Source organism: Synchiropus splendidus, chromosome 1, assembly GCF_027744825.2.
Source record: "Synchiropus splendidus isolate RoL2022-P1 chromosome 1, RoL_Sspl_1.0, whole genome shotgun sequence".
NCBI classification, from domain to species: domain Eukaryota; kingdom Metazoa; phylum Chordata; class Actinopteri; order Syngnathiformes; family Callionymidae; genus Synchiropus; species Synchiropus splendidus.
In genome coordinates, this window is record NC_071334.1 from 66,561,956 (window position 1) to 66,583,275 (window position 21,320).

The window sequence follows — 21,320 nt, forward strand, 5'->3', positions numbered from 1 at the left end:
AAACCTGAATGCCGAAGCTGTGTGTGTTACTTGGGTTTGAAAAAAACATGCAGCTCTGGAGGATGAGTTGAACATCCCAAATTTAGGGCATGTTCAAATCATCGTTAGGAAAAGATAGACATTCCAGGTCCCAACGAGAATTGAACTCGTGACCCCTGGTTTACAAGACCAGTGCTCTAACCACTGAGCTATGGAGCCCTTTTCTGCAACGTCTATGTCAATGTGTGATGACAAACACTATCTGAGCAGTTGCACGATGTTGACATAAACGCCATCCACGCCTTAGTTTGGTTAGACACTAACATCCATGTGGAGGCTCCATAGCTCAGTGGTCAGAGCACTGGTCTTGTAAACCAGGGGTCACGAGTTCAATTCTCGTTGGGGCCTTGGTGATAGGTTTTTTGGCTGTCTCTGAGTTCCACTTTCATAAGCTTGTCCAAAAAACTGCAACAAGTTGATTGTCAGGAGACACGTGTTAAAGTCAGATGGCTGGTCCACCTCAATGTTCCCTCTCATTTTTCATGTTTCTGAGCAAACACACAAACTCTCTGAGCAGTCACCAGGACCATTGTGAGCTACCTGTCGTTGTCGGCTGTGGTGACAGCTCATCCATTTTGCAGGCTATATCTACACTATACTGTGATAAACACAATAAAATGAGTACCTGGCATTTGCATGTTTGTTGGTGGTGGCGGTGGCGACTCAGAAACCCCTCATCCTGCACACTACTTGTCTCAGGTTGAGGGTGAGAGATTGTTCTGTTGAAACTTGGTTCTATGACATATGTGCTCCCTCCTCTAACGGCCTCCGCTATTGGTTATTCCACATCGAGGCACTGGCCTCGGCCTGAGACCTCAGTTGATTGACTCTGCCCAGGAAGGCACTCCTCACTGTGTAAAACACCCCTCGTGTGGATCTAAAGGTCTCACACCATCCAGTTGTCCTGCCTCTGGTGTGCTTTCCTTTCTCCAGGAGTTGCTGGATAAAGGACGGGCGGCCTCTACACTGAATGTGTTCATGGCCGCCCTCTGTGTGGGACTCCAGGGCCTGGGCCGTTTCTCTGTGAGAAGTCACCTGATCATCAAGAGGTTTCTGCTTTGTGCCAGACGGATTAGCCTCCCGTAATGAGCATAAACTCTGAGATGGAATCTGCCAGTGGTCCTAGAAGGCCTGTGTGAACCTCCATCCCAAATTTAGGGCATGTTCAAATCATCTTTAGGAAAAGAAAGAAATTCTAGGCTCCAACGAGAATTGAACTCGTGACCCCTGGTTTACAAGACCAGTGCTCTAACCACTGAGCTATGGAGCCTCCACATGGATGTTAGTGTCTAACCAAACTGAGGCGTGGATGGCGTTTATGTGAACAGCGTGCAACTGTTCAGATAGTGTTTGTCATCACACATTGACATAGACATTGGCGAGAAAGGGCTCCATAGCTCAGTGGTTAGAGCACTGGTCTTGTAAACCAGGGGTCACGAGTTCAATCCTCGTTGGGGCCTTTCTGATAAGTTTTTTTGGCTGTCTCTGAGTTCCACTTTCATAAGCTTGTCCAAAAAACTGCAACAAGTTGATTGTCAGGAGACACGTGTTAAAGTCAAATGGCTGGTCCACCTCAATGTTCCCTCTCATTTTTCATGTGTCTGAACAAACACACAAACTCTCTGAGCAGTCACCAGGACCACTGTGAGCTACCTGCCGTTGTCGGCTGTGCAGGCTATATCTACACTATACTGTGATAAACAATAAAATGGGTACCGGGCATTTGCATGTTTGTTATCATCTCAAAAAAAAGTTCCCTACATTTGATAACACACCCAAGACCCGTGGTAAGCACAAAGAATGCCGTACACTGTTTTTCACCACAATATGTTGACTAACATGACTGGCGCAGTTATTAGCATCGTGGCTAATCAGTTTGGCCAGCTATATGTTCACCGTATGCCTCGACAGTGCAATACAAAAAACAGCAGACATCCATAACTGTCATAACAAGTCATTTTCTCTGGCAGTCAGTTCATTGAAAAACTATTTTCACCATCTAGCACCCGTGTTAGCACTGCAGTTCATCTGCTCCCTCCAAACATATATACTACGCTTATATCCAAAAAACAAGCATATACACATTAGTCTCATTTTGACTCATGTACTGCACATGCTGTTTGTTGTGAACATACCTCCAAAATAGCTGTAAAATGTTCCTGTGCTGTTGAAGTCAGATGACGCTTGGACGGCATGGATGGTGTTCAATTTTGTGTAAATCATTCTTAAGACGTAAAAGAATTTAAGGACACCAACAGTCCAGGCCCCAACAAGAAGTGAAACTCTAACTCAAACTATGTCCGTTCTGCAATGCTGTCAACCACTGAGGTGTGAAGCAAGAAGTGTCTTTCAAGTTGGTGGTTCATTCCCACCAGTGGTGAGAGCACTGGTCTCGTAAACCAGGGGTCACGAGTTCAATTCTCGTTGGGGCCTTCCAACCTACCCTATTGGTTGTTGTGTAATTGGTTTCATGGAAAAGGATGCTTAAATGTGTTTCTCAGTACTAGTAACATGGTCATATATGTTAACGTACCATACACCACATAGTATGTTCACATTTTTATCAGTTGTTTAAGCTGTAAAACAAGTCAGTTCTTGTGATCTAATCTTTCTTCAAGTCTTCAGTACATCTGACATGTCTACACTTCGCTGGCACAAGATGATATTCCACCGTCATCATCACCTGGATCAGTTGTAGCGAACAGTGATTTAGACGTTTGAGTCATTTTTCATGTGATCCATTGGAGAAGAAGTCACTCCTTTGGTTATAAAACTTGTTTACTTGAGCACACTATCAACAGTCCCACCTGCGCTTAGTGCAGTGTGTTCGATAACACAAGAAGTGCTTGGTTTGCCCACGGCTGTCTCAGGTTGAGACAGATGTAAAGTAGGCCTTTATTGCTCCGTGGTTGGAGCACTGGTCTTGTGAACCAGAGGTCGTGAGGGCCTACGTGATATGCTTTATTTTAGTCGCCGTAACTGATTAGTTGTCACCTGCCCAGTTCAAACACGTCGCCAAAGTGAGGGCGTGGTCTCAAGTTGCTGAGGACGGTGGATTAAAGATGGTGGAGGAGGATGGGTTAAACATCCTGAATTTACGGCCTGTTCAAATTATCCTTAAAATATAAAACACAAAAAGTGATATCCAGCAACAGTACAAGCCCCAATGAGAATTGAACTCGTGACCCCTGGTTTACAAGACCAGTGCTCTAACCACTGAGCTATGGAGCCTCCGCAAGGATGTTAGTGTCTAACCAAACTGAGGTGTGGATGGCGTTTATGTCAACATCGTGCAACTGCTGTTGCGCGATCGTGCAACTGCTGTTTGTCATTATACATTGACATAGACTTAAGTGAGAAGCGGCTCCATAGCTCAGTGGTTAGAGCACTGGTCTTGTAAACCAGGGGTCACGAGTTCAATCCTCGTTGGGGCCTTTCTGATATCCTTTTTGGCTGTCTCCGAGTTCATTTTCATAAGCCTGTCCAAAAAACTGCAACAAGTTGATTGTCAGGTCACACGCATTAAGTGAGTGATTCCAGACTTAATCCTCACAAAACTTTGCCTTTACAGCTTTTTTTCTTTTCATATGTGACAATATAGTCACAATTTCATGGCTCCATAGCTCAGTGGTAAGAGCACTGGTTTCGTAAACCAGGGGTGATGAGTTCAATTCTCGTTGGGGCCTTCCAAAGTGTCTTTTGGTTTTTGGAGCATCTCCAACAAGCTGCTGTGAAGACTTGAATGAGAGTTCTCTTTTGAACCAGATAGTAATAAATTGTAGAGCACTGGCGGAGCCTCCATGGAGGACAGTTGCCAGGCAGCATCCTGGCCATCTGCATCGACCTTCGCTCAAGCCCACTTGAAGGTCATGGTGGACACCTCAGTTGCCCATACTGTCCTGTCCTGAGGTGCATCTTCATCCCTGGCTGAGCCGGTAGGACGTCAATCACCTGGCTCCTAAGGTATGGTCTTGTTTCTTTCTTGGGCCATGCTGGGAGGGAACTAATCCCAACAGCCTTCACCAGACTGACAATCAGATGATGATAACATTCATCAAAAAACCTGAATGCCGAAGCTGTGTGTGTTACTTGGGTTCGAAAAAAAACATGCAGCTCTGGAGGATGAGTTGAACATCCCAAATTTCGGGCATGTTCAAATCAGCGTTAGGAAAAGACAAATATTCCAGCCAGGTGGTTGACACCAAACCAGTGTCAATCGGCTGGTTGGTCCTCATCCGGAGGCAGACGTCGACAGTGTTTATAATAGCATTACTTGATCAAGGCATGGCTCCACATCTCAGTGGATTGAGCCTTGCTCTTCTAACCAGCTGTCATGAGTTCTACCCTCATTGGCACCTGCCTGTCTAAATTCTCATCTCTGTCCAACTTTGATTCTTTTTAACTTGCCTAATTTTGTATTTTAATCAGGTGGTGGCCAATTTTTTTCGTTTTTTTCCAGATAAAGTCTTTAAAACAACTCAAATTTCTTGTCACCAAAGTGCTGACATTCAGTGCTTTCAGTTCAATCCTCTCTTTTCACCATAAATTGGTGCCCCATGTGAGGCTGATCAATTGCTGCATTTTCATGATGACTTCATGCTTCTCACAGTATGCTGAAAGAAAGCTCGAGAAATAGAGAGGTAATTCTAGTTATGACTGTTAACCTTGTTAAAGCCCCATTATTTCCCATTGCTTGATAACTTACGTATTTTTGTGTGTAATAGGAGAGGCCGCCTCTTCACTCGTCCCGACCAGACTGCCTTATGACCTGCCAAGAACATTGGCCATCACACAAGTCCAGACCTGAGTGAGCGTGAGACGGTCAGAAGGGGTTGCATTGATCTTCCTGGAAGCTTCCTGGAATTCCTACAGAGAAAGTGCGGTTCAGAAGAAGAAGCATGTGAGAGTTGCGAGGGGCACTTTGAGGACAGACAGAGGCGAGGTGCGTTGTTGGAGTGATGGAAAGTTTCAAGGTGAGAAGAGAGATTACACAGAAGAGAGGAGACGCCGATGGTGTATGGACAGATGAAAGGGACCATCGCAGGGCACACACACCTTGGGGCAATTCTAGAGTGTTCCATTTACAAATGTACCTAGTGAGCTTTGGGAGGAAACCGGAGAACACCCACACGCATGCAAACTTCATGCTGAAAGGTGGTCCAAGCCCGGGATCAAACCCAGAACTTTATTGTTGCAAGGTATGAGTGCTAACCACTAGGCTTGAGTGACTTGTTCACGAATGCTCCTTTCATGGGCCCTTGCAGGTCCTCGGCGATAATTGAGTGGCCTCTGTTCATCAAGCAAGCGACAAAGCAATCACATCTGTGGATAGTTTACAACATGAGGTCTTGCTCAAAACACCATTCTGTGGGCATGTACAACACATCCTTGAAACATGAAAGAATCACAGTCCAGGCTCCAACAAGAAATGGACGTGCAACTCCTGGTTTATAAGAGCAGTGCTCTAACCACTGAGCTATGGAGCCTATGTCATGGCTGAAGTGTCTCTCCAAACAAAGGTGTGCATGCCGTTTACAAGACCAGTGCTCTAACCACTGAGCTATGGAGCCAATGACTAGGTGGAAGTGTCTCTCCAAATGTAGGCGTGTACTCTATTCACGCCAAAAATCAAGTAACTGGTTTGTCCACCATTCTATCTCGGTCAGTTTTGTCCCTCTAGCCAATACTGCTCGCCAGCAGGGCTCCATAGCTCAGTGGTTAGAGCACTGGTCTTGTAAACCAGGGGTCACGAGTTCAATTCTCGTTGGGGCCTTCCTACATAAGTTCTTTGTTCTTGGTGCTCTCAGTGTGTTTGAAGTGGGCGTGGCTGGTTCCTGGAAACTTGGTGTGCCGTCTCTAGTGTGTTTCTTCAATGATTGAATGCCGCAAGTTTTTAAACATCACATGATGCCGGTGCTCTCTCTGTCTGTCTCCAGCCCCAGTCATTAGTTTGGTCTGATGGGCATGTAGTCTTGGTATTGTGGCTATTTTTCTGTACACTCACTGCTAAATCCAAGAATCCCTGTTTCCAGGTGTATACACCAACGCCCAGCAACTGGTTTGTCAATGTAAGTTTTCTTGGACAGTTTTTTTTCCAATAAAGGGTCGCCTGATAGGATCCATAGCATCCAGGTCACCAGAGACTCAGAGAAGCAGAAGGGACAGCTGACGATGAGAAGATGTTGTGGAAGTCCCACAGGAGCTTGGTCTGAAGACTTGTTTCCGTTGCAGGTGAGTCTTTGCTCACCAACTATACAGTCACCAACGCAAATTGAACTCGTGACCCCTGGTTTACAAGACCAGTGCTCTAACCACTGAGCTATGGAGCCTATCTCGAGGTCAAAGTGTCTCTCCAAACCTAGGCGTGTACGCCGTTCACTCCAAAAATGCAGTTGCTTGTACAATAAAATCCAGTCACTACAATACAATATGAAAAATGAAAGAAAGGTTAATCATTCAATCCCCCGATGCTAACTGATCTGATGATCCCTCACATGGCGACTGGGTGAGTGGCCTCTGTTCACACCAATCAGGCTTCTTTATGGTATACAACATTTGGTGTTGAAACGTAAAAGAACCGTAGTCCAGGCCCCAACGAGAATTGAACTCGTGACCCCTGGTTTACAAGACCAGTGCTCTAACCACTGAGCTATGGAGCCTCCACATGGATGTTAGTGTCTAACCAAACTGAGGCGTGGATGGCGTTTATGTCAGCATCGTGCAACTGCTCAGATAGTGTTTGTCATCACACATTGACATGGACTTTGGAGAGAAAGGGCTCCATAGCTCAGTGGTTAGAGCACTGGTCTTGTAAACCAGGGGTCACGAGTTCAATCCTCGTTGGAGCCTTCTTGCATAACTTCTTGGCGCTCTCACTGTGTTTTAAGTGGGCATGGCTGGTTCCCGGAAACTTGGTGGGCCGTCTCTGGTGTGTTCTTTCGATGATTGGATGCCACAAGTTTCCCCGATGCTAACTGATCTGATGATCCCTCACATGGTGAATGGGTGAGTGGCATTTGTTCATCAAGCGAGTGACACACCAATCAGGCCTCTTTATTGTATTCAACATGTGGTGTTGAAACCGAGAAGAACCATAGTCGAGGACCCAACGAGAATTGAACTCTGACCCCTGGTTTACAAGACCAGTGATCTGACCACTGAGCTATGGAGCCGATGGATTGGTGGAAGTGTCTCTCCAAATGTAGGCGTGTACTCCGTTCACGCCAAACTCCAGTAACTGGTCCACCACACTTTCTTGGACAGTTTTTTTCCCCCAATAAGACTCCCCAGCAGGGCTCCATAGCTCAGTGGTTAGAGCACTGGTCTCGTAAACCAGGGGTCACGAGTTCAATTCTCGTTGGGGCCTTCCTGCATAACTGCTAAGTTCTCTTTTTTTTCTCAATTTTACGTTGTGGCCACTTCTCATCAGAAAGCATTCCAGCTTGACCACAAGTTCAGAACTTTGTACATCCCTTGTTTTCCACCAACAAGTCGAACTTGAAATCCCTAGGGCAGTCCTATACTCCTAGGTTCCAAGGGAAGCCGTACTTGATGTCATGATAGAACAGTTCAAACTCTGTCTGCATAGACAGACTGACTACACCGTTTAGAAGGAACAACCACACCAAAGGTTTCTTTGACACACTGAGTGAACAAAGAGGTGTCATGATACAGTCTTAAAGATGAATGATTCTCTCACACTCTTAAAGTGATCAGCAGTTGTGCACTTACTGTATCAAACAGTCTACACTGAAGTTTACTTATAGGGCTGTCAAAATCACTATGGTCTTTGTTGTGACCAAGTGATGTCTCTTTTCTTTGCATTGTATTCTTTTTTGCAGTTGCTTTTAGTGTGTTTTGAGTGGGCGTGGCTGGTTCCTGGAAACTTGGTGGGGCGTGTCTATTGTGCTGCCAATCGATGATTGGATGCCACAAGTTTCTAAGCATCACATGATGCCGTCTCTCCCTCTCTCTGGTTTGGTATTGTGTTTTTTTCTGTACACTTTCTGCCAAATCCGTTTCGAGTTGTTTGCTTCAGCGGGCCAAGGTATTTTCTGTTCGTGATATTATGCTTGTGTGTGTGAACTTTTAAGACGGTTGAACATTTGGAAAACTACTTTAGTTTAAGGTTGGTGTCGACTGTGACAAAAAGTGACAAAACAATCATGCATGTGGATGATGTTCAACATGAGGTCTTGCTCAAAACAAGGCAAAGTCCCTCAGGGCATTGCGGAATATCTGTCATACCTGCAAGAAGAACTGTGGTCCATGATCTGACACAAAGTCCTCTTTTATGATGTTTAGAATGAGGCGGATGGTAGTGTGTCATCTTAGAAGAGTGGTCAACCACCACCATGATGGCTATCATTCCTAGAGATGCTGAGAAGGAGAAGAGACAGCTGGGCATGAGAAGAGGTTGTCGGAGGTTGGTGTGGAGACTTGCTTCGGTTGCAGGTGAGCCATGTCCTAAAAGTCCTGGAACAGACAGACTCTGGCTCAAAGAGTCAATATTCTCGATCGGATCCTGGATCAGGGTGCTCTTCTTACACCGCCACAACTACAAACAATGGACAGACAAGGAGAACTGAGGGTCTCACGGAACCAAGAGCAGAAAACAGAAACATGTAACTGTTCCCAGAGTTCACAGTTGTTCCTGGTGTGTCCCATTAACTGTGGGAATCACAGGGACAATTAGAAATAAAACAATTCAATAAAACACACACAACACGACATTTCTGAGTAAAAGGAGTATGATGAGTTTAATATTAAAACGGCAAGACAAAAGTGGTTCAGCAACAATGCTTCAGTTAAGCTCTCAAATGTAGAATTGTGACTGTTTGTTCCATTTGGTTGACAGATTATGGCTAAACTTCTGTTTTGTTGACAAATCTCTTCCATCGAAAGTCAGATATGAGGAGACTCGTTCGTCACTCCAGCGCTTGTCCATGATGCTTCACTCAGACGCTGGGAAGAGTTGAGTCTGGTGGTCATGACACGGCATCCTTCAGGAGGAGCCAAAGCAAGGTCAGTCTGGCTGAGGGGGACTTCTGGATCCAAGCTTGGGCGCCCAAGATGACCCAAATGTTGCCTTTTTCTTGTTGAACTCATTGTAGACCTGTCACCATTGCTGTGTTTTGCCTCACACAAGCGTGCATTGATCACACCAGCTCACTGCTAAATGGCCTCATTTATCTGTCCTCAAACTCTCACCAACTTCTCACCACGACGCAATAAGACGAGGGAACAATCTGTCGCCCACCTCTCATTAGCGCTCTGGAGCAATCCTACCAAACTCAATTATTCATCTGCATTAATATCCCTTTACTTATTGATGACAGGCAAGAGCATGCAAGTGTGTGTGTTCGGCTGTGTGTGTGTGTGTGTGTGTGTGTGTGTGTGTGTGTGTGTGTGTGTGTGTGTGTGTGTGTGTGTGTGTGTGGAGGCCAAAGATCAGTGCTTCCCTCCTGACTAATGGATGAGTTTTGGAGCCCTTCATGTATTATTACTGCTGAGGCCTGGACCTGGAAGAGACAGACAGACAGTTGCAGACTGTCACTGAGAGTGTGAGGAAACTTGGAATGATAATCGTGCAGAACACGTCCTCACAGCATCGCCGGTGTTTTGGCAGTTAAAGGGATGGCAGAGCAATGAGGTGTGAGTGAAAAACACATCTTTAATTTTGACAGGTCGGTCATCATCCCTCATGTGGAGAGATGATTCATGGGACCAATTAGCTAAATGTCAGACAATGAAAACATCAGACCACAATTCTATAATATATTATTTAATAAAATAATGAGCCCAAAAAAACCTTCAGGTTGGAAGGATTTTTTTTAACGTTGCAGTCAATATTAATAAAATGTCATTCATGTAATTTAATTTTCAAAGACTCTGGTCCCAGGAAAGATTAATGGACAAAGAATAATGGACAAATGTGTGTTCAGTGACCAGGTAGTAGCAAGTCGTGTGTTGAATGCGAGCTTGGCAAAGAGGAGTATATATGTGTGCTTGTTCCCATAGGTTTGCTTGAGACAAAGCTCAAAACCTACCTGATGTTTCGCTTGTTTTTATTCATGAATATGATTTAAATCAACACCCAGCCCCGATTCGAACGGCGTTTGCGTCCGTGTACATAAAAAATAAATAAAATATTAAGTTGCGTCGACACAGCTGATCCAAGGGATTGTTCACAGAGTCAATGGGGACATCTAGTGGGCACATTGGGTGATTACAAAATTCATGTCAAAATTGACAAACAGTCCTCCCCCATCACTGACTCATAGTTTAAATGACGAATATACTTCAGATTCCCTTCCTTTGACACCGTTGTTTGCCCAAGTTTTCCGACAACTGTTGACGCCTAGTCCACATTTCCAAAGCCAGATGGTTTAAAACATGTCGTGAGGTTCAGTTGGAGCGACTGTTGGAAATGAATGCGTATGGGGCAAAGAGCGCCATCTAGTGGCTTCGGAAAATGGGGTCACAGTTTCATGAAATGTCATCAACCCATCACTGTTGACCACTGGAACCTCAATATGTTCAAATGAATGATACAGATTCAACTCCTTGATAATCTATGGAGATTACATCAACGCGCTCAGTTACTCTTTAAATGAGTGTTGAATTTAACTGTAACCTTTTAAGTGACCTTGCATGTCTGATCTGGCCTCCAGTCCTCGAGTTGGACACAAACACACCCGCATGCACCCTGTTTCATGAAGCAAATACATTTGAAATTTTATGGAAGAGTACTGCAAATGATGACATCCTCAAAGTAAAAAAAAGAAAAGAATTTTATTTGAATTTTAATAGAATTTATTTGTAATTGTTAAGTATTTGTTTAGGATTTAAGATTTAAATTATTTATTTAATAAATTATATATTATATATAATAAATAATAAATTATTTATTATTTAATTTATTGCGTTGAGTCTTGTTGAGTCATGTGATGTATTTGCGCTCAACCGTTTGGGAACAAACTAAAATGAAAAACGAACTGAACCACGTCACTTAAAACCATGTAGGTAGTATGTAGATAAATTGATTGATACTTTATTAATCCCCATATGGCGAAATTCAGATAGAAAATGGACACGCAATTAAATTTATTTAGCGTCGCAATGTGTACTGAGACTAGTATTGTTTGATTTTATGTACATTTTCCTGGAAGATGCTCAATATAAATTACAAATATGAGCATCCTTTTAAGGGTTGTATATCTTGGAAACGGTGGGTGAACAACATTTTCATTTATTTTTGAGGGACAAAAATGCAGTTACAATCACCAATTGGAAGAATTAAAATTAAAAGGAAAAGGGGGAAATAATACTTAAGAATAGTACTTAAAATACTGAGTTTCCACTTGGATGTGGAGCAGGAGTTCCCTGTCCCAAAAAATGTCTATATAAATAAATCAGTGCATTAAAAACAGGCATACAGTGTTAATTTATACTCATGGGTATATTTTTGTCAGACATTCCCAAAAGCAACCTTAATTCAGAGCAGAGTAAAACCATACAAATATGTTCTTGATATTATCTACTTTGACCACCAGAGGGCAGCACCGGCTCACTGATGATCTTCACTGAGACCAGACACGCGTCTTCAGCACCGGCGGGAATATAAAGAGACTCAAGTCGGGACATGAGGCGGTGTAGACACATGCATGAGACAGATAATAACACAAGTGAGGACATGAGGACGCGGAAGACAGAAGTTTGCGTTGGAAAAGCAAAGCATGGACGCGGAGCAGCGTTTAAATGACTCTCTTGGGGACGTGATCTGGTTCAGACCAGAACGTGGACAGGCGTTATTTAGGAGGGGGTGAGTGAAGGAGTGAGGGGAGCTTAGACAGAAGAGTATAATGTTTAGATTTTCTCTGTAGAATATATATTCTAGGTTAAGTAATCTACTTCATTTTTTTTTTAAATCCAAAGTTGAAGAGCGCAGATGCAAATCAAACGCAGAACTGTGTGTCTGACCAGACGACCACAAGCTGCGGTCTAAATGAAAAGCAAACCCGGGCACGCGCATATAACGTTATTAAGGCCAGAAACCCAAACATGATTATGACGAAAGGAACAAATGCGCCTATTGTTCGACACACGAGTGAGTCAGAGAAAGTGCTTCAGAGGCGACGCGGCTCCAGCTCATCATGAACTTGCGTGTGCGCGCTGATGTGCAATAGATCCTCCAGAGAGCCGCTTCACAGGCCTGCACTGCGCAACTCAGACAGAGACTCTCACAATGACCAAGAAGTGCACAAATGGAGGAGAGAGTTGAGCAACTGTGTGGTTTCCCTTTGAAGGTAAAGCCTTTGCTTTATTGGAGAAACTATATCAGAACATGCGCCTTGCAGCCAGGTGCCCCCGAGTGTGCGTGTGTGTGTGTGAGAGAGAGAGAGAGAGAGAGGGAGGACGCGTGTGTGCGCGCCCACTATAGTGGCTACTCAATAAAAACGAGGCTGCGATCCCTCAGTGCATTTATCATCCTATTACGGCGACAAATCCGACTCCCAATACATGAGAGGTGAAATGAATTACGGACGTTAAACCGTCAATAAAGTCATTTCTGTAAATGGAGTCTCCGTGGGCTCCGGCCATTATTCAACTAGCTTTATCAGCACCTTGGAAATTAGGCTCCATGTAGCGGCCCCTGTGATGAAGGGCCCTGCCAGGAGCCGCTGACAGCGCCTCTGACCGGCCTTTTATTCGGCTCGGTGCCGGTGATGAACGCAGGCCTGAATGAAGACTAATTAAAAGCTATAAATTATCTTCTGCAGGCGGCTCCAGATAAGAGCGGAACACAATGGAGCCGCGGCTCCTCAGCATATTGATAGTGTCCTAATTGGAATTTAATTAAGTAGCTTTGGTTTCACACTGCTGCGGCCTGTGGGATGAAGATTTCACTGCATCCAACATCAACACGTCCACACTTTTCATGCCATTATGATCATTAATAATGTTATTATTTTAAATCGCCAATTAAAGGCGGGAGGCAACTTTATTGGCCCCTAATTGCAGTGGAGATGCTCAAAAGATGACGAGCACTTTCAGGTGGAGTCAGTGATCCACGTTCACGGGCAAAAATGGGAAGTGTAAAACAGAGGACGGCGTTTCAACGTAATGGCGACGAAATTGACTTTTAAAAAAATGGAGCTCCAGGGCTCAACAGGCAGAACGAATTCGACCAAACGCGGGGCCAACTATGCCACAATATTTCTCTGGAAATACATGAAGACAAGTAAAATTTTGAAATGAGCAAAACGCGAACTGTGGAGAGAAAGACAGCGTTGGTGTTAAAAGAGTTAAACGATACCAGATTGATGGTCCACAGTCGTTTGGGATGAAAACATTTAGAATTTAAAATACATTTCATGTCTGAAATAAATTAAGAAAACGACGGACTTCAAATTAGCGCATGTTTACCAAGGGGGGAAACACAAAGTAAAGCCGCCGGTTTGAGATAATGGGCCAAATAATGAATGGAAAAAAAATCAAAACGCAACCCGAGAATGTTTTCAAAGTTGAAAATGAGAAGGGAATACACAATTACACACATGAAAAAGAAGTAGAGCATTAAATATAAGCAGCCAAAAATGGTACAAAGTGCAATTCTGGGGAAAAAGCAGCAAGGAGCGGAAGGAAAAAACAAACACTTTTTTTGTGTTAAAAATGTATTTAAAACAAATCTAAATATTAAACGTCCACAACAACAGAACTGAAGTCAAGCAGAACCGCTCGTGTGAAAATATCAGTCTCGTAAAACAAGACAAGGCACAAGACTGATGTGGGCGAAACACAATATTATTGCAAGAAATACAGGAGAAGCCGAACGTGCGTTACCGTGAGATAACAAAATGTGACGTCATCCTCAATGTGTTTTCGTTGGACCAAGACTTTATACCTATTTTCAACAGTCTCATCACTCACGATTTGCAAATCCACCACGGAGGAATGAAGACAAACAGACGCAAGTGAGGCTTTTAACAGCACCTTTAAAACAGTGTTGTTTATTTTGCTGTGTATAGTGAAGCTCGCGCTGCGATTGAAAATAACGGTAGTAAACCCACTTAAAAGTCACGTTGGAAGTTAATGCCGATTTATAATAAAATGGTGAACTGCTAATAAAGACGAAGGAAGCGTCAGAGAGTTTCCAATCTCGGGTAATGTGGCTCCAGATTGCGGTACATTGTAGCAAGTTTCTCTGCTCGAGATATTTCACATCCGGTTGTTATTGTTTTTCGCTCTGCGCGCACGCGAGTGATCCTGCGTGGCCATTGGCTGCCATCAGTGATGACGACGACGGTCGCGACCTCTCATTGGCTCGCGGAGGGCGCGTGCACCTGCACATGTGCTTCCGGCGGGCAGGAGGAGACAAGAAGACAGAGGAGGGAGGCAGCAGCTTAGTGGAGACGGCAACCCTCTCATTATTATGGTCCTCGGACAGAGAGCTGGACTTATGACCGGAGCGCCGTCACGCCGCGTGTATTTGAAATAAACACACGTGTGTCCGTTTACATGCGGTTCGTCTAAATCGGATACGGACCAGGAGGGAGCAACAAGTGGACCCCGGCGTGGAGGCGCTTCTCTCGGGCGATGGAAGAGCAGAAGGAGCCGAGCAGTGGCCGGGACTCGACCGAGGAGGAAAGCATGTCCCTGTCTCCCAACTTGCCCTCTCCGCCCGTCATCCTAGCGCACCAGGCGGCGCAGCAGGCACACCGAACCACCAACTTTTTCATCGACAACATCCTGCGGCCGGACTTCGGCTGCCGCCGGGAGGCTCCGCTGGCGCGGCCGCACGCCGGCAGCCTGTGTCTGGACTCGAACTGCAGCAGTGACAGCACCTCGTCCTCACCCTCCTCCTCGTCGTCGTCATCGTCGTCGCCGTCTAACAAACAGTCCAAGCAGGGCGAGGCGGCGGGGAACGGGACTAGCCGGTACCCGGACAGCCCCTCGTCCATCATGGTGATGAGCGGCGGCACTGCCGCGTCTCCGGCCGCGGCGAAAGAGAGCCAGCCGCTGCTCTGGCCCGCCTGGGTCTACTGCACCCGCTACTCGGACCGGCCCTCATCTGGTAAGGCGCTAATCAAGTCCCCGACTAAAGTTATACCGAGCGGGGGAACTCGATATCACATGAGATATTTCCTGCCAAATGTATTTTTACACCCGAGCGTCATCTCCACACCTGTCCGCATTAGATTGGAACTCGAGGTTCCAGATTCTCTTTTCGGTCACATCAAATAAGCTGTATATCGATAAACAAAACACTTAAATACAAGTACAAAGACAATCGTAGTGCAAAGTGTGGTTTTTTTTTTGTAGCAATTCCATTAAACCTCTAAGCAAATACGATGATTGATTCGCTTAAATCAAATACAATTTTAGCAATTATTCCAAACGGTCCACAAACCACTTAAAATATCCTGCATTATTTTGATAATTCCGCACGGTCGTGAGGCCGATCTTCTACCTTTCTTTCCCGACGTTATTATATTAAATGTAACCAAAACAAAAAAGACATTGTATTTGACATCATGAGTGCTGCAGTGTCTTTTACATTCCTATTTATTACAAACAGCTGATACTTTGTTGTGGTTTAGCGGCTAATTCTGGAGCCACGTGCTTTTTGATGCGTCTATGTTTGAGTCCAGTGTGTTTTTAATTTCTCTTTGAAGCCAGTCTGATGCCTTTGTTATGCTAATTGTAGATCATTTTTCATTTACTGTGATATGACGCTTTTCTTCCTCTCACAGACACACACCATGACTTTAAAATCCGGCGTGAGAAGTGGGCCACTAACTGAAGTTAAATGCCTCTGCGTGCCTGTGTCTGCAGCCTCCTTATCTCTTCTTTAAAATCACTGTTTGACTTTCCGCCAAGAACTCGGGTTCAGATTTTATCACAACGATTTTCTGTTTTAAATCTTTGGCGGCTTAATACAGTCAGAATTTGTTGGTGGCGTTGCTGCAGATACTTCAGTTTTAAAAGCGTGAAATGCCTTTATTTATTGAGTTTTGCGCAAAACCCACGCGTGTTGTGCGACGTTTGACATTCGGACGCTCGTCCCAAACAGAAACATTTGGGAAATACATACACCTAATCAGCAAAGGAATTTATTAAACATAACACTGATATGTGTGAAAAATAATAGGTTTGTATTTTTGCGGTGTGTTAAACCTACTTATTCACACGCAAACACACACTATATTTGTTTTATAGCCCCGCAAAAAAGACATTGCGATATATTCTCAGCAATTTTATACTAATATGCACAAATCATCGATGTTTTTCTCCAATTATTATTGCTTCATGCCGTAATTGCCATCAATTCCGCCATCATCCGTGTTTACGATCATGGTATTACTGTATGTATGAGTGGGTCAGAATCAGTCGTGACTAGCTCACGCTTTGTGGATCGCTAGTATTAGTATTGTCAACATTATTAATTAAAATGGAGCAATTTAATGGCGATTTAATATGAAGGCAAAGGACGGAAAATACCTCATTCTATCTCGGCTTGTAAATTTACTCAAGGCTTTTCAGAAATGAGAAAAACACTAAATTTTATATTGTGTTTTGTTTTATTGTATTAATTTGGATTAGATTTTGGTCCGTTTGTTATATGTGTAAATACCGTTTTAATGATAAATCGCATTATTATTATTCCAGCGAGTGCTTCACATGAATGAGAATGGATCGTAAGAACGTCACTTCATTTTCATATTTACCACACCATTTTTGAGTTTTAAAGACGATATATGAATCCAACTTAAAGAAATGAAATTCACAAAATAAACTGACACAAAAGCCAGCGACGAGCATCAGCGGATGTTACTGTTTTTTTTAGTTTGAGTTTCCTTTTTTTTTTTTAATCAATGACCAGTCTCAGCTGTGCCGTAAAATATCTGATCATGAATGTTAAAGTGTCAAAATGTATAAAACCCATTCGTTTTAATTTTTTCCTCAATTAATTATAGTTTACATGTTTTAACTTCTTCAAATAAACACATCACTATATATTGTAATGATAACTATTTTTTAAATATATATATATAAAAAAAAAGATATATCCATTGTGCGTATTTTAACTGTATTTTCACATCTCTTTTGTATTTTAATGTGTACATGTAACGGCCATTACTCCAAAACGTGAATGTCTGGCGTACAAAATATTGAAAGACTTGGAAAAAGTATTCAAAGAAATACAATCTTTTTGTCGAAAGGCTTCATAATGGAGTCGTTACTTCAGGTCAGGTTTGAAGAAAAACAGTTATTCTCAGCGATCCACAATACACCACAGAAATACCAGAGGAATTGATTCAGACATTTAAAAAAAATCTGCGACTTTCTTTTCCTGGCCTCTTGGAATCTCAGACTTGACCCATGGTGTGTAACAGCTGGTTGTACAATAACTGATCTTTGTTTTCTAAAACTGATAAAAAGAGTGTGCTTTTTTTCTCTGCGGTCATGAACACCAGATGACATCTAAATATGAGTTTTGAGTGAGCGTGTGACTTGATCGACAACAGGTCAAGACGCGCATAGTTCTTGTTCTGGCATTAAATCAGACACAAAGCTACAGCTAGTTTGTGTACAGACAACAATAAAAAGTGCTTGTAGCATGATTGTGACACACTCAGAGTGTGTTGGAGTAGAACGTGATCCTACTGCGACAGTGACACAGCTGGAGTTTCAGTATCTCGTGAACCAGGACCAAACGTTGGATGAGCACTTTAACTACCTGTGCTGTTTCAACATACATGCTTCAGGTGACACCTGCACACTGTCCGGGCTCAGCCCTGCAGGCGCAGACTCCAGATGTGCCGGACTGGATCTCAAATCCAGGGGTGTTGCATCTGTAAAGCATGGATGAATAGATATCTGTTGTCCCCACTGGCATTTACGTGTTCGTCTCCATTGTTGTTTGCACACCAGGCCCGAGGACACGCAAACTGAAGAAGAAGAAGAGCAGCAAGGAGGACAAGCGGCCGCGGACCGCCTTCACAGCCGAGCAGCTTCAGAGACTCAAAACTGAGTTCCAGGCCAACCGCTACATCACAGAGCAGCGGAGACAGTCTCTGGCCCAGGAACTCAACCTGAACGAGTCCCAGATCAAAATCTGGTTCCAGAACAAGCGGGCCAAGATTAAAAAGGCCACAGGCTACAAGAACGGGCTGGCGCTGCAGCTGATGGCCCAAGGACTGTACAACCACTCCACCACCACCGTGCAGGAGGACAAGGAGGACAGCGAGTGACCGGGGACAAGCGGGGTATTTAAAAAAAAAAAAAACAACAAAAAAACACACAGATTTCTGTTTACGAACTCTATGGACTGGATTCTATAAATAAAACAGTCATTATTAAAATTTATATAACCACTGCAGTTATCATGTTGTATACAGATATTTAATTTCTCATCGTCTCATGTGCTATTTTCCCATTTTCCTCCAAGCCAAAGATTTTAATATGTTCACATGTAGTTGGAGAAAAATAAACAAAGCAACATTAGATCCCTGGAATTCTTTTTTTTTTTTTTTTTTTTTTTTTTTTCAAAAAAAAGAACTGCATTCTAAAGTATCGTTGTGAATGTGATAACTGTCAAAATAAAAAGACAAAATATTCACATGATTATTTTTGGTCATAAAACACACAGGAAGCAGAGGACAAAAAGGCTATATTTGGATAACTGTGATCCTGTTTGTTGTGTTTTTAAGCATTTTGAAATAATATTTAAATATTTAAAGAGGGGGAATCGGCTTGTTTCTGTGTCTGATGTATTCACCAGCGAGGGTTGTATGTCGACGTGGCTCAGATGCACAGAGAGGTCACAAAGGTGATAATGGCTGCCCAGGAAACATTTGTACAATAAAATACATGCATTTGTACTTTATTTGCACCTTTTTTCAACAACTATTGATAAACTCAGCCCCATGCTGTCCCAGTAACGTTCAGCTTCACACAAATATTGACACAATAATTCAGTGATTGTTATTATTTTTCGTCTTTTGTGGCTGCAGCTGGTCTCAAACAGTGAAGTTAGGCACTTCAGATACATGAGCAGTGTTAGTTCAACATATAACTGCTGGAAAAGATGAAGAAAGTCAAAGTGAAAAGAAAAATAATCCACCTAAAAGAGACCGGTGAAGACGTCTATAGGCGTCAGTCGTTGTTGACTCACAGGAGGAGACATACTCTCCTCTCCCAACTCGACAGTTTGGGGCGATGAGGAGCAGAATCCAAGCCTTTCTTGCTTGTGTATTGGCTCTTAATTAAATAATCTGATCCGCTCAGAGCTAACGAGCCTGCAGAGCACTGCTGCGGCTGCGTTCATGGCCTCCGCGTCTGAGGAATTTTTAATTATTTCACAGGATTGTGTTCTGCTCTGCCTCCTCGGCCGAGCACGCTGCTCCTAATTGATTTCAGTCATGACGAGTGGTGTCGCTTTGCTCAAGTTTTAAGTGTCAATTAACAAATCACATTATTTTTCTATTCATTTATTAAAAGTGGAGGAGAAGTTGGAGTCAAACTGCGCCAGATGTGGTAAAAAAAATAATGGTTTGAGAGGCCTGATTTATCCCAACAGGAGACATACACACACTGGCAACTGTTATCAAGCTACTGCAATACATAAAATATATATTTTGATTTTTTAGAAGTGTCTAATAAGAACTGGAATTTGGGGAAATACCACCTTTTTTCTTAAATAAACAGCTAATTTTAATCAGGTGTAACATCGATATATGTTCAATTTTGTTTAAACATATATTTTTAAAAAGTTATTTTAATTTTTTCAGTGATAATTTTGTATTTTGTCAAGTCTACATTTTCATGAAATATTTGTTAAAATGAATACTTTGAAACAGTCTCTTTTTTTTGATTCCCCCCTTTATTCAGATTCACTTTTATTACTCATGAATGTTTCAGAAATTGTAGTGGGAAAAATGCTGAAAGAACAATAGATGTTTGCTATGGAAAAGAAATTCAGAAATGTTTTACAGCGTATGTCAGATATATGATGTCCCCTTTACAAAGATCTTTACAACTCAGATAACCGAGTGTTCTTGATGTCAGTTGTGAACGAATACATATATTTTGTGGGTTAAAAAGACTAGTGATTATTCTGACATTGTTGGGTAGAAACATAGCAAGCAGATGTCTCTGAAAATTTGTTTGCACGTGGCCCACATGAGTGATGAGGGGGCTTCATGGTCAGCTGACCCGCCGCCCTGATATGATAATAAGAGAAGGACTCCCTGCCGTGCATGCGGAAGAGCATCTTATGACAGTGTATTTAAAATTCATACAATTATGAAACAGTGAGAGGATTCCTCTCCCCCCGATCATCGTGCCATTTAGGGAAGCGGAGGGTTTATCTGTAAAACAAAGAAGAGCCTGTGATGGTTTGCATAGCCGCTCTGCCTCCAAGGCTCAATATGGATTTAATTTATATGCAAATGAGGCAATAAAAGGAGAATACACACTGGAAATCTCAGCGTTTAAAGACGGCGAGCAGGATTCTGAGCAGGTAGGCGAACAACAATGTAGTTATATAACACAACACACTCATTTAATATGGAATACTGAGACTTAAAAAAATGGTGCTTTTTAACTCCCATAACTCAATGACAACACGCTTTATGAGGTGCTCACGAGCAACTTTTGGGAGTTTGCAGGATATTACTTGGCTCCATGTTGAAGCACTGTGTTCTTTGTTCATTGCTGTTCTATTCTCAAATTCTCCTGGATTTTTGGTTATTTATAATGCTGTTTTATGCTAGTTGTTTAAGCATTTTATCATTTTTATATTTTCTTTAAGATTCTGCGGAATCACATTTTTTTTAGGTGAAATGATTCATTTTATCATCATATATACTTTCTGAATACACACGTTTTTTTGAGGCAGCTCTTAACTGCTGAAGAGGAAAAACCTGAAATATAAAACAGATTTGTTAAACTGAGAAAACAATTTACAATCTAACTCTACTACTGTCCCGTCAGTTAAGGTAATATTTTGTTGCCATTGGTGGGGTGAGAGGGCAAGAGAGCAAAACTAGAATCAGGTCAAGGTCGAGAGAATGCTTTATAGAGAATACAAATATTTGGGACTGAATTTTGGATTTCCATGCCTCGTTCAGGCTTGTTTACCCTCATTTCATAGTTTCAAGTGTTAGCTCAAAGAATATAATTTGATATAACAAGCGCGGAGTAAACAAACCAGCGGGTTTATTGATCAAAACCCTCGGCCGAAATCCTTTTCATTCCTATGTCCTTGAGCCATT

At 42.9% G+C, this 21,320-nt stretch overlaps 1 protein-coding gene and 11 non-coding genes across 12 annotated transcripts; 8 read left to right on the forward strand and 4 right to left on the reverse strand.

Annotated features, from left to right (window-relative positions):
- Nucleotides 1–125: 125 nt before the first annotated feature.
- Nucleotides 126–198, reverse strand: trnat-ugu (transfer RNA threonine (anticodon UGU)). The gene has a single exon. It is a non-coding gene; the product is annotated as a tRNA-Thr (tRNA).
- A 116-nt stretch (nucleotides 199–314) lies between these two features.
- On the forward strand, nucleotides 315–387 carry trnat-ugu (transfer RNA threonine (anticodon UGU)). Its single transcript has one exon. It is a non-coding gene; the product is annotated as a tRNA-Thr (tRNA).
- An 849-nt stretch (nucleotides 388–1,236) lies between these two features.
- On the reverse strand, nucleotides 1,237–1,309 carry trnat-ugu (transfer RNA threonine (anticodon UGU)). Its single transcript has one exon. It is a non-coding gene; the product is annotated as a tRNA-Thr (tRNA).
- A 117-nt stretch (nucleotides 1,310–1,426) lies between these two features.
- On the forward strand, nucleotides 1,427–1,499 carry trnat-ugu (transfer RNA threonine (anticodon UGU)). The gene has a single exon. It is a non-coding gene; the product is annotated as a tRNA-Thr (tRNA).
- Nucleotides 1,500–3,197: 1,698 nt separating this feature from the next.
- Nucleotides 3,198–3,270, reverse strand: trnat-ugu (transfer RNA threonine (anticodon UGU)). The gene has a single exon. It is a non-coding gene; the product is annotated as a tRNA-Thr (tRNA).
- A 131-nt stretch (nucleotides 3,271–3,401) lies between these two features.
- Nucleotides 3,402–3,474, forward strand: trnat-ugu (transfer RNA threonine (anticodon UGU)). Its single transcript has one exon. It is a non-coding gene; the product is annotated as a tRNA-Thr (tRNA).
- A 178-nt stretch (nucleotides 3,475–3,652) lies between these two features.
- Nucleotides 3,653–3,725, forward strand: trnat-cgu (transfer RNA threonine (anticodon CGU)). The gene has a single exon. It is a non-coding gene; the product is annotated as a tRNA-Thr (tRNA).
- A 2,014-nt stretch (nucleotides 3,726–5,739) lies between these two features.
- Nucleotides 5,740–5,812, forward strand: trnat-ugu (transfer RNA threonine (anticodon UGU)). Its single transcript has one exon. It is a non-coding gene; the product is annotated as a tRNA-Thr (tRNA).
- Nucleotides 5,813–6,625: 813 nt separating this feature from the next.
- On the reverse strand, nucleotides 6,626–6,698 carry trnat-ugu (transfer RNA threonine (anticodon UGU)). The gene has a single exon. It is a non-coding gene; the product is annotated as a tRNA-Thr (tRNA).
- A 117-nt stretch (nucleotides 6,699–6,815) lies between these two features.
- On the forward strand, nucleotides 6,816–6,888 carry trnat-ugu (transfer RNA threonine (anticodon UGU)). Its single transcript has one exon. It is a non-coding gene; the product is annotated as a tRNA-Thr (tRNA).
- A 444-nt stretch (nucleotides 6,889–7,332) lies between these two features.
- trnat-cgu (transfer RNA threonine (anticodon CGU)) lies at nucleotides 7,333–7,405 on the forward strand. The gene has a single exon. It is a non-coding gene; the product is annotated as a tRNA-Thr (tRNA).
- A 6,872-nt stretch (nucleotides 7,406–14,277) lies between these two features.
- LOC128746815 (homeobox protein engrailed-1-B-like) lies at nucleotides 14,278–18,579 on the forward strand. Its single transcript, XM_053844157.1, has 2 exons — nucleotides 14,278–15,115; nucleotides 17,977–18,579. Exons 1-2 carry the CDS (start codon nucleotides 14,638–14,640, stop codon nucleotides 18,294–18,296), a joined length of 798 nt encoding a protein of 265 aa, XP_053700132.1. The 5' UTR covers nucleotides 14,278–14,637; the 3' UTR covers nucleotides 18,297–18,579.
- The last annotated feature ends 2,741 nt before the right edge of the window (nucleotides 18,580–21,320 follow it).

Excerpts from the sequence above, each read along its gene's own strand:
- LOC128746815 (XM_053844157.1), top strand. The coding sequence starts at position 14,638 with ATGGAAGAGCAGAAGGAGCCGAGCAGTGGCCGGGACTCGACCGAGGAG. Across the intron at positions 15,116-17,976 it reads CTCGGACCGGCCCTCATCTG|GCCCGAGGACACGCAAACTG; the intron begins GTAAGGCGCTAA and ends TTTGCACACCAG.